The sequence below is a fragment of the Heliangelus exortis genome, chromosome 8 (genome assembly GCF_036169615.1).
Source record: "Heliangelus exortis chromosome 8, bHelExo1.hap1, whole genome shotgun sequence".
NCBI classification, from domain to species: Eukaryota; Metazoa; Chordata; class Aves; order Apodiformes; family Trochilidae; genus Heliangelus; species Heliangelus exortis.
Window position 1 is genome coordinate 6609806 of NC_092429.1, and position 11750 is coordinate 6621555.

Below are 11750 nucleotides of genomic sequence, written 5' to 3' on the forward strand. Positions count from 1 at the left end.
TCTCCGCTTCCCCCGCAGCTGGAGCATGGCTACTCCGTGGCTTCCTAAAACAAACATCCCCTCCTCCAAGGAGGACATGAGAGCAGAGATGTAAATGAAGATTTTATTGTGCCTATCAAACAGAAATGAATTGCAGTAAGAGAGAAGGGGGGAAAAAGAGGGGAGGACAGCAACACCAAACATACTCCCGTACATACTCTCGCACACGCAGAGGGCTCTGGAAGGCCGGGACAAAGCTGAAGGGAGACCTTACCCCATGGCAAGCCCTGCCCGCGGCTCTGCTGGTAGGGGCAAACTCACAGCCAGGTTGTGTTTTGTTTCATTAAAATCTGTGAATTGTGCACACTGATTTTCTAGGTTCACAGTGAAAGCTTCCACAGGAAAATAACTAAAGGGGAGAAATTATTATAATTTTTAAATCTCAGACCAGTGAGACGTGAGACTCTAGGTTCCGCGGCTCTCCTTTTCTAAAGGCATTTTGTAAGAAAATAACGACAAAAACCTATATGAGTTACATTTGAAAATGCCCCGTTTAGCGACTAAAGCTGGAAAGAGGAAAGAGCAGTTTCTCTCAGCCCGAAGGAGTGTGCCGGGTCCGGAGAGGGGGCCATGGCTCCGGGGTCCACGGTCACCCCGGCGGGGAGCGGCGGCTTCGCCATCAGCCCCCACTGGTGGAGAGAGGGGAGCAGAGGGTGGGGGACCGCTAAAGGCTCTGATATATCGGGGACATTATGACAATTATTGTCCTCAGTGACTGCTGACGTTTGGGGCTGCGTTACATATTCTTACTATATACTATACTTAGTAGTATACTATATATACTACGTAAAATATATTTGTATACATTTTTACATATATATATTTAATAACTCCCGACTATTCTGATTGTGGATTGGTACAGAGCGTCACACTTGAAAGGCGATAGATGGTGAAGTGTTTTGGATGAGGGGGAGCCTGTAGCGCTGAATTGGGATAAACATCAGAAACAGACCGCGGGTGTTTAAGCGCACAGCGCTAAGACACCGCGTCCTAACTCTTCCTTTATTGCCACGGGGGAAAGTGCTGCATGAGCCTGCGGAAACTGTGTGTGACGCCTTGGGATGGAGATGCTACACTTTATGTGGCCAAACTTCTATACTGTCGTTTGCCGTGTTACTAACGGCATGAGGCTCTGAACAGAAATCCCCGCATTTCACTGGCTGGTTAATGACCCACTGTTGGTTTGGTTTTTTTGAGTTTTGGTTTGTTTATTTGTTTGTTTGCTTTTGGCTTGTTTTGGGTTGAGTTGTTTTGTTGATTTACTTTTTTTTTTTTTTTTTTTTTTTTTTTTTTAATTTTATTTTGCCGCCACGCTTGTTTCAAAAATACATTATCTTAGAGCGCCCAAACCGGAAAGGATAACCCAGCCCTTTAATTTAAATCGAAGCTGAACGAAAAAGGAACCGAGGGGAAATCAGCGCAACTCGCATCCTGTGTTGCTGGTGATGGCAGGCTGATGCCTCGGGCAGGAAACTATATGCAAAAAAAAAGCCCTAAAACAACTGCAAACCCAAGCAAAACTACCTGGAAGAACGGAGAACATTTTCTCCATGGCCGACACAAAGTATTACTTCAAACGTTTCTCATTCACTGTGATTGAGTTCCACGAATTCCCAATTAAATCAGGTGATCTGAGTAATTGTCCCCGGAGAGTAAAATTAGTGGTTGCAACTAAAATTTAAACGGATATTTTGGCTTCGCGGCTGTGTTAAATAAAGGTGTTATAACACCTAAATCACGAGGACTGTGTGGCAACTGCACGCACGGAAAGTCGTGTGGGAAAGCGATCGTTTGATAAAAATAAAAGTAATGATAAGAAAAAAAAAAAAAAAGAGAGAGAGGGGGGAAGTAGGATGTAAGTGTAATAAAGATATAGAAAAGTTTGAAAGCTCTGCAATTGTGCTTCTGGCAGCCACAGAAGGAATGTGACAAAAGGGAAGGGGTAGCGGAGCACAAGCCAGCGCCGCTTGTCCTGCAGCCTCCGCGGCACACCGCGGCCTGCGTAGTTCCCGGGCCGCGGAAGGAGCGGCGGGCGGGACCGTGCGGCTTGCTCGAAGCACAGCCCGGGGCTTTCTTTCCTCCCGTCTGGGGTGCCCGGGGGCCGCGGGGGGAGATCTGTCAGGTGGGGATGCTAAGGATGGTCCAGCAGACGGTGACCGCTCCGGGGACGGAGTTACGGACACACGGAACAAAGAACTTAGCAAAAGTGCCGAGGAGGATGGAGATCCCTCGTGGGAAGCCGGGAGAAGGAGACGCCGGTATTCCCACCGAAGTGCTACCTCCTCCCCGTTACCAGCGAGGGTGACGTCAAAGCCGGGTGGTTAAAGCTAAAACAAAAGCTTCGGGGTCAATATACAGTTACCAGCCCCACAGCCTCCTCCTCAAAAATCAACCCCTCGGGTTTATTGTCCCCGAGGGGAAGGAGCCTGTTGAACATGTAGTCACGCAAGCAGCTGGCAGGAGAAACGAATCAACTTCACTTTCTGGGGAGCGAAGGGCGGGCAAGGCTCTGGCCGGCTACAGGAGCAAGGAAAATCGCAGGAAAATCACGGGAAAATCAGACTCACCTCGGGCTTCCCCCTCCTGCGACAGCACTTGCGGGATTCACCTGCAGTGGTGGAGGGAGAGGGGGGAAAGGGAGAGAGAAAGGGGAGAGAGCGAAGGAAGGAAGGGAATAAGGGAAGGAATAAAGGAAAGAAGGAGGGAATGAAGGAAAAAAAGGAGGGAATGAAGGAAAAAATGAGAGAATGAAGGAAAAAGGAGGGAATGAAGGAAAAAGAAGGAGGGAAGGAAAAAGGAAAGAAAAGGGAGGGATGGAAAAGGGAGGAAAGGAAAGAGACGTTACATACTATTATGAAACAAAATCTCCAGTAGGAGAAGGGAGACCCATAAATTGAATTGTCACCTTCCACGGTCTATTTCCCCCCACCCCTTTGACAAGTGACACCCAGGGGCGAAAAAAAAAAACAAATATAAAAAAATAAAACAAAATAAAACTCAGCGTTTGTCAAGGCGAATACCATTTCCCCCGGAATAACGAAAAGGAAAAGCCAGGCTCAGGTAGCGGGAAGCGGGACCGCTTCCCTCACGCCCAGACACACGGGACAGACAGACAGACACACACACACACACACACACACACACACACACACACACACACACACACACACACACACACACACAGAGGGCACACGGGGGGACGCGGTGGCCGCTCTCCCGCCGTCCCCCCCAGAGGACCCTGGCTGCGCACAGGCGGGAGCTGCGCGGTGGCGGCGGAGCCTGCGGGCGGACGCGGCGTCCCCCCGGGCGGCCAATCAGCGCGGCGCTTCCCGGGCCTGGCCAATGGCAGGCGCCACATTGTTGTCCAATGCTGCCCTAATGGCAACGCGGGGCGCAACAATAGCGCGAGTGGCGCGCGGGAGGCGCGGTGGCCAGCGCGCGCTCTGCCTCGCAGCTCACCGGCCGCACGCGCCAGGCGGTGGCGGTGGCGGTGGCGCGGGTGTCCCCAAGGGGGGGGAGCTGGGGTCCCTCTGCCCGCTCCCGCGACCGCCGTCGGGTTTTTTTCTGCCTCTTTCCTCCTCCTCCTCCTCCTCCTCTTGACAACCGGGAGCCTCGCTTCTCAGCTCGCCGCGGAGGCTGAGCCCAGCCCAGCCGTGTCAGGCCCGGGGAGGGGCGGGGGTGCTCGGGCTTTTCCGCCCGGCTGCGGTGCTGCTGCTCGTGAGACGGGGTGATTCGTTTATTTATTTAAACAGAAAAAGAAAAAAAAAAAAAAAAAAAGAAAAAAAGAGAAAAAAATTTATTTTCCTCTGGATTTTAGCCTCCGCGGCTTGTGGCGAGGGATCCTGTCGTTGGAAGGTGCCGGATTGCTCTCTGAAGGGACTCTTAACTGGTGATCGTAGGTCAAGGGGGAAAGGGGGGAGCTGAGCTTAGGGAGCAGCTCGGGTTTCCAGCGGAGCACTGCGGAGAGGGGCGATCCCGCAAGCGCGGACGGCAGAGCTCGGCTTTGAGCCCGGCGCGATGGACTTGGTGCTGACCTGCCAGGTGCGCACGGAGAGGAAGGAAGCGAGAGAGAACTAAGTTTTCTTGGATTGTTTTGAGTTAAGATTCGCTTTTCGCGAGAGGTGGGGAGGGCGGGAGTGCGCGGAAAGGTTCGCGGCTCCCTTGAACCTCACTCCGGAGCCGTGTGCCGGTGGAGGGGGACAGGGGCGGCGGGGATAGTCGCGGGGGTTTGCATGTGGGCTTCGTGTGCATCCTCGCGTTATAGCGCCTGAGGGCTCCGGAACCGTCTCCGCGTTCGGTCGCGGGTGCGCCGCGGGGGTCCCCCACCCCGCGTCGCTTTGGGGGAAGCTAAGAAAGGGGGATCCGTCTTTCCGGGCGGGCTTGCCAGGATGGAGCTACGGTCCGAGCTGCCCAGCGTGCCCGCCGCGCCCCCGCCGGTGCCCCCCAGCTCGGTGGCGGCGGCAGCGGCGGCGGCGGCGGCCACGCTGCCGGTGAGCGTAGCCGGGAGTTTGCTGCGGGCTCCGCCGCTACTGCTGCGGGCGGCCGAGAAGTACCCGCGGACGCCCAAGTGCGCCCGGTGCCGCAACCACGGGGTGGTGTCGGCGCTGAAGGGCCACAAGCGGTATTGCCGCTGGAAGGACTGCATGTGCGCCAAGTGCACCCTCATCGCCGAACGCCAGCGCGTCATGGCGGCCCAGGTGGCGCTGCGCCGCCAGCAGGCCCAGGAGGAGAACGAGGCCCGCGAACTTCAGCTGCTCTACGGCACGGCCGAAGGCCTGGCCCTGGCCGCCGCCAACGGCATCATCCCGCCCCGGCCCGCCTATGAGGTCTTCGGCTCCGTCTGCGCCGGAGGCGGCGGCGAGGGAGGCGCCGGCGCCTCAGGTAAGACCGCGCTGTGCGCCCTCGGGGGGAGCCCGGGACCGGCGGTGAAGGGGGAAGGAGTCGGGAAAGGCGGCGGGGGTAGGGTTGCCGGGGGAGTCCGGGACCGGCAGTGAAGGGGAAAGGAGTAGGGAAAGGCGGCGGGGGTCGGGTTGCCGGAGGGAGCACGGAGCTGCGGGTCCCGCCTGGGGCAGCCGCATTGACGGTCTCTTTCCTTTCCCCCCTCCACTCCATCCCCTCCTGCAGAGTCCAAGATGCAAAAGTTCGAGCTGTTCCCCAAGACGCTGCTGCCCAGCCGCGCCGTCACCCCGCAGCAGGCGGGCGGGAAGCCCCTCTCCCCGGACGGCGAGTCCGTGCCCGGCACCTCCTCCCCGGAAGCTCGCCACGGTTCGGGCTCGGAGAACGGGGACGGCGAGTCCTTCCTGAGCTCGCCCGTCTCCAAAGGCCCGAAGGAAGGGGAGGAGAGCCCGGGCTCCATCAGCCCTCTGGGCTCGGACTCGGGCTCGGAGGCCGACAAGGACGAGCAGGACCCGTCGCCCTCGGCCGGCGGCCGGCAGCGGACTCCCATCGACATCCTGACGCGCGTCTTCCCGGCGCACAAGCGCAGCGTGCTGGAGCTGGTGCTGCAGGGCTGCGGCGGGGACGTGGTGCAGGCCATCGAGCAGATCCTCAACAACCGCGGCCCGGAGAAGGGCCCCGAGGAGAGCTGGGCTCGGGACGGCGCCTTGCAAGGCCTTCCGCCCACCCCCGCCACCGCCGCCCATCACCGGCCCTTGATAGCCGGCGCCATGGCCCCCGCCATCGGCACGCTGGGCAGCCGCTCCGCCTTCTCCCCCCTGCAGCCCAACGCCACGCACTTCGGGGCCGAGGCCGGCGCCTACCCGCTGGGCACCCACTTGGGACTCAACCCCCTGCGCCTCGCCTACTCGGCCCACAGCCGGGGACTGGCCTTCATGACCCCTTACTCCACGGCCGGGCTGATGCCCACCCTCGGGTTCCGGCCACCCGTGGATTACGCCTTCAGTGACCTCATGCGGGACCGCTCCACCGTGCACAAGGAGCAGGTCTACTCCGGCGGGCTCTACGGGCCCATGGTCAACAACACCCCCGAGAAGCAATAGCCGGGGTGGCTTCCTAAAGCTCGTCTGTGTAGAGGTAGCTAGGTAGGCACGGGGGAAGGGAGGGGGGAGGTTGGACACGGGTGGTTTTCTCCCCCTTTTTCCTCTGTACAGCCCGTGATTGCGTGCAGAGCCTGGCGTGGAAAGACGTAGGTGTATGGAACCGGTGATAAAGGTGCACTTTCATTGTCCAGACATGAGTCACTCTTTGTTGCTTATGGCCATAAGCATGGATATCCATGGTGCGTCCTGGGGTGTGTACACAGACCCACACAGACCCACACACCCACCCCTCTTTTCCCCACACAAACACACACACACATATATATATATGTATACTAGCAAGTGTATAATGTTATAAAATGGAAATCTAAGTTATTAATGTAATGCGTAGGTGAACATGGTATTAACGTTAAGCTAAAGGTTAGACAGCTCATTGTAATACTTACCAGGCATATAGGTTAAAAATATTGTCAAATTGAAAGCCTTTTCCTTCCTGCCCCCAGAAATGTTACAATCTGTATATAACATTGGAAAGTAGATATATTTGTAACTGTCCGTAGGACCCCGGCACCAAGGGTTTAATGAGCCTCCTTCATTTGTGATCTGCAAGAAAATTGCTTTCTTGTCCCGATGTAGCAAACTTCTTGCTGTTTCTAACAGGTAATTCTGTGTTTCCATTTCATATAAATAAATGTTATTTTCTATTAAAAAAAAAAAATCGGTCTTATAAATGGCAAGTGGTATTTTATGAGGCAGTGGAAGTGTGTTTTGGGAAGTTCATTTGACAAGTACAGTCAATATTTAAAGGATTTTATGGAATTAGGACAAACATGTTTATTAAATTTTTATCATGGTCAAAACAGATTTTCTTCAGAAGATTTATAAATAAAACCAAATATAAACCAGAGCAATCATCTTAACCAACGAAATTGTCAAGTAAGTTTATTTGTGGTTCTGGTCTTTCTGTTATTTATGCCAGGAAAAAAAAAAAAAACCAGTAAATTTAAGCAGGATTTTTTCTTTTGATATCTTTCTGGTTTTTGTCATATTTAAGAAATATGGCATTGTTACAGAGAAGAAAAGCACAGTTAAAACAAACACCTTGCTGACCATGGGCTCTGTAGCAACAGCGAGGTGCTTTCCTCTCATATCTAAAACCTGGATATGTATATTAATTGTGTCTATATCAAGATAAGGAATATACAATTATGAATTTTTTTCAGAACATAAGGACATGTTTGCAGCAAGGCGTGAATGAGCTCAGACACCACAAACTCCACGCGGGGTGTATTGTGCAGGGAAGTTTTTCCAGGTTTACTTTTGAAACTGTGGCCTTCCAAATCCTCCCCCTCATTTCAAGAGTGGGGTTACGTGTGGGGTTTCGGTTTTATTTTTAGTGGTTTGTTGGTGTTTTGTTTTGTGGTTTATTTTTTGGTTTTTTGGGGGTTTTTTTGGCAATGGTGTCCGTTTATTCTTCAAGACCAAAAAATAAGGAGGGCATTCCTGCCTCCATTTATGTTTTGTTTTGTGGTTTGTTTTTTGGGTTTTTTTTTGGCGATGGTGTCCGACTATTCTTCAAGACCAAAAAGTAAGGAGGGCATTCCTGCCTCCATTTCTGTATTTATTGGGGTGAGAGGGAGCAGCCAGTCGTGCATCCAGAGAATCGATCATTCCGAAGGCCAGAGCACCACTTTCTTATCAGCCCTGGGAGTGTTTGGCCCAGGAAAACTATTACTCACAAAGAGCAAGTTCAGTGCATGGTTGAATTAAGACTGTAAAAGCTCCTAAAGTTGGTTGGTATGGAAACCTAATCCCACCGAACCGCTCCGTGGCACAGCTGGACTGTTTACTTTCTCACTTCAAATATAACTGTGTAAACATTGGCTCGGAGCTGGCAGCGAGGCTCCTACCAACCAGTTCGTATACTGGTGGGTCTGGGAGGAGATGCGTCCCGATGTAGCTATTGAAGGAAGCCCCGGGGTAAAACCAAAGGACGGGAGCAAGGAAAATGCAATTCTTCCTTCCCTCGCGCAATTGATCAAGCTGGATACACTTTTAAGATTTTCTTAGGGGAAAAAAAAAAAAAAAAAAAGTAAGTAAATATCACAGATTACACCCAGGTAAATACTTTTGACCCTGATCCATCCTGGGAGCAGCTAAAGCAGTATCACAAGGGAAACTTTTTAAAGTCTCGTGTTCCAAGAGCGGGTGAAACTTAATATTACTACAATAAAATGGTTTAATAAAGAAGGGCTTTAATAGTGAGCTAATTTGATTGAGTTTCCTAATTCCACTTTAATTGGAAAAGGAGTTGTCTGTGGTTATAAAGTGCCAGGGTTATGTTAGGCTGGAAAAAAAAAAAAAAAAAAAAAAAAAAAAAGATGGACTTTGAGCATCTGAATCAACTTTTTTGCTTTTTTTTTTTTTTTTTTTTTTTTGCTTTTTTTTCTCATTTTTTTACTTTTTTCCCTTTTTCAAATTTTTCCTTTTTTTTTTCTTTTCTTTTTTTTTTTTTTCTTTTTTTTCTTTCTATTTTTCTTTTTCTTTTTTCTTTTTTTCTTTTGGTTGGCAGCTGACTTTGTGCAGGATGGGTTTCCATATCTAGGATTATGAATGGGCTACAAAGAGCTGCTACTTAAAGAAATCGGGTCGCCACATTTCTCCCATTCTAGCCCTCTTGAGAAGGGCTTAGGAGCTGTTGATTTAACTCAGCTCCCCTTTTAATTATAAAAGCCATTCTTGTGTAGTTAGCCGAGCAGGACAATTTATCAGAATTGTTGCTGTGTCTTGGAGGTTGGCTTGAGCTTGGATTTATACAACCGACAATGGGGATCACGACGATTAACTTTCATATGGATAGTTTAGGCTGTTAAATTGGGGGGAGCAGGAGGAGGGGGTTTAAGAGAACCTGATACATTGTGCTTGTTGAGGTAATTCCCGCAGATTTAAAAAAAAAAAAAAATAAAATTAAACATTAGTCCCTTGGGTTTGAAGCTGACTTGGAGAGGTTCGCATACAGGAGCCTCTGGCTGAACATAAAATATTCAAGTCCCTTTTAGAGTAAAATAAAATGCTGTCACTTGAATAAAAATCCGCGGAACCGAGGATAAATTATTTGTAAAGCAGAGAGGCTCTGGGTGAGAGCTCGCCAACTTCCCTGTTAATTAAATCTTAATCCACGGGTCGCAGGAAGCGGCGGGGCTGTGACTGCGGCCGCTCTACATCCAGCGGGACACGTTCCGGAGTGATATTAACTGCACTGGTGTTTAATATGAATCAGCCCTAATCCACAGCATAATAAAGATCAAATTAGACTAACCATTTAGTAGCGAAATGACATTCCTTCACCTAAAATGAACTTTTCTCGCTGCGAGGCTGCCTCTGCGGCCCGGCCCGCCGCTGGGGCAATGGATCTGGGCCGGGACCGCTGCAATCCACCGGGCTGAGAGAGGCCGAGGTGGGATGGGTTGGTGTGTGTGTGTGTGGGTCGCTTTTACAGCCCCGTTGTTTTATTTTTAAGTCCGACGGGGGGAGGCTCCGCTACCCTCCCACTCTGTTCCAGAGCCCCCTCCCCCCCACTCCACCCCGCCTCACTCTCTGGCCTCGCTGCCCCTCACCCCCGCAATCCCGATTTGCTGCCGTGGCCCTGAGGATAAAGGAGGTTCGGGGTGATGCCTGGCTCTGGCCCTGCCTTTTGCTCCTCAGCAGCATCCGACGTGCTCCCCGCCGCCTGCCGGAGCCCGGCACAGACGGGGCCGGGGGATGCGACCCGCGGGCGGACAGGGTGACGGTGCCTCTTCCACGCTGTCACCCGGGCAGCCTGTCCCCAGGCCCCCTCCAGCCGGGACAGCCGTGGTTTCTTCCACTGAAGGCCGGGAAATAAGCCCCGAACCCCCTCCCGGGCTTTCCCGCGGACCCGGGAGGGCTCCGGGCTCCGCTGCCGCTGCTGTCCCGGCACTTGACGCCTCGTTTGCCCGCCTGGAAACCTCCCCGCAGCAAAGCGCTGCTTCTGCATGGAGGGAAGGGCCGGGCCGGGGCGGCACCGGGTGCCCCTTACCGTGGCGGCCGGCTTTTGTGTCGGTGCCGCCGTCCCTGAGCAAACACAGCTGCCGCCGGGGCAGCCGGGCCCTCGGGGGCATCCCTTAGGCGAAAGCGGCTGTTTCCAGCCCCGCAGCCCCCTCCTCCTCCTGACATCTCCCTTATCATCCCCGTCGGGGTCGAGTCCAAGATATCTCCCTTTCCCGAGAGGATTTAATCGGGGGCAGCGCAGAGCCGGACCAGGAGTTCCCAGGCCATAACAAACTCCTCAGATCCCGCAGGCGAGGGGACACCTCTGCCTCCTCGGAGGGTGCGGGGCATCCCCCCCCCCCGGTGTTGTCATAACATCCCCATGGCAACTGCAGCGATTACTTCTGTGCCAGAACCGCAATAGGAAAGTATTTAATATATTTAAATGTGATTAAGCAGGTGGAAAAAAAGAAAAAATCCCGAGGAGGAGCAGCTCCGGAGGACGAGCCGGAGGAGCGGGGCTGCGGCCTCCCGGGAACCCGGCGGCTGCTCCCGGAGCCTTCGGAGGCTTCTGCCCATCCCGGGGAACAGCGGCAGGTTCAGAGCTCAACAGATGGGCAGATTCTAATCACAGAATAAGTTCTTGCGGGAGCGGAAGGGGTTGTTTCACTGTTTTCTGCTGCTTTTATTTGCAATTAAGGCGCGTGAAAGTTCACGCCGGTTTCCATCTCCCGGGTTTCAGCAGAAATTGTAAAAAAAATCTTCCTTTCCACTTTAGCCTTTATTTTTTTCGCCTCTACCTTTTTATTAGGGGAAAAAAAATCACAAACCAAACAAGCAAAAAACCCAACAAAAACAACAAATCAAAACCAAACATCCCCCTCAAAAATACCACCTATATTTGCCATAAGGTCCAAAAAAATAGAAATTAAGAAAACCACATTCTAAACCCACTGAAATCACACAATGCTCTTTGCATTTCATCACCAAAACGAGCATCTTCGGGAAACAACGATCAAATAAAAAGAAAAGAAAAAAATATAAAGTTCATTTTAACAGATGTTTTAATCTGAAAACTAATAATTTTCAGCCCCTACCCCTCATTTTTGTGTTATTAATGAGTTTGGAAACCAATGGAGGAGATACCCCTGACCCAAGATCAGGGGGAGGATGGGGGGGATGTTCACCACGGCACCCCGGGAGGGGCTGGGGCTTGGTCAGGCAGCCCCCGTTGACCTTGAATTCACCCTTTTTTTGTTAGATTTGGGGGAAATTCTTGAGGGCAGAAGGAAAGAAGGGTGGTGATGGGGGGCTGGTGGTGTTAATGAGGGAGACCAGGTGTGGGAAGAGGTTAAAGGGTGGGGTAATGGGCTGCCTTACCCTGGCTCATATGGATGCAAGGCCTTGGGGAAGGTAGGTTTGCAAGGAATATTTCCTGGATAATACTGAAGGTGAAATAAGTGGGGAAAGGAGAGAAAGGGTGAATTCCAGAGCATTGGAATTGGCTTGCAAGAGCTAACAGAGAATGTGGATGTAGTAAGGGCTGTGGGGATATTTAGACATCACTAAAATAAGATCTTAGTGCTTGTGTTACAAGAGTGAGATGGAAATGTTGCATCACTTGCTGGGTGTTGAGTCTGAAGGACAGATATATTCATGAGAAGTGTAAGGCATCTCCTTGGAATGTATTAAAAGTCTATTACA

At 52.0% G+C, this 11750-nt stretch overlaps 1 protein-coding gene across 1 annotated transcript; it reads left to right on the top strand.

The window, feature by feature from the left end:
• Positions 1 to 3633: 3633 nt before the first annotated feature.
• Positions 3634 to 6945, top strand: DMRTA2 (DMRT like family A2). The gene is made up of 2 exons (XM_071750177.1): positions 3634 to 4920; positions 5164 to 6945. Exons 1-2 carry the CDS (start codon positions 4428 to 4430, stop codon positions 6036 to 6038), a joined length of 1368 nt encoding a protein of 455 aa, XP_071606278.1. The 5' UTR covers positions 3634 to 4427; the 3' UTR covers positions 6039 to 6945.
• Positions 6946 to 11750: the final 4805 nt, after the last annotated feature.

Excerpts from the sequence above, each read along its gene's own strand:
- DMRTA2 (XM_071750177.1), top strand. The coding sequence starts at position 4,428 with ATGGAGCTACGGTCCGAGCTGCCCAGCGTGCCCGCCGCGCCCCCGCCG. Across the intron at positions 4,921-5,163 it reads GGGAGGCGCCGGCGCCTCAG|AGTCCAAGATGCAAAAGTTC; the intron begins GTAAGACCGCGC and ends CCCCTCCTGCAG.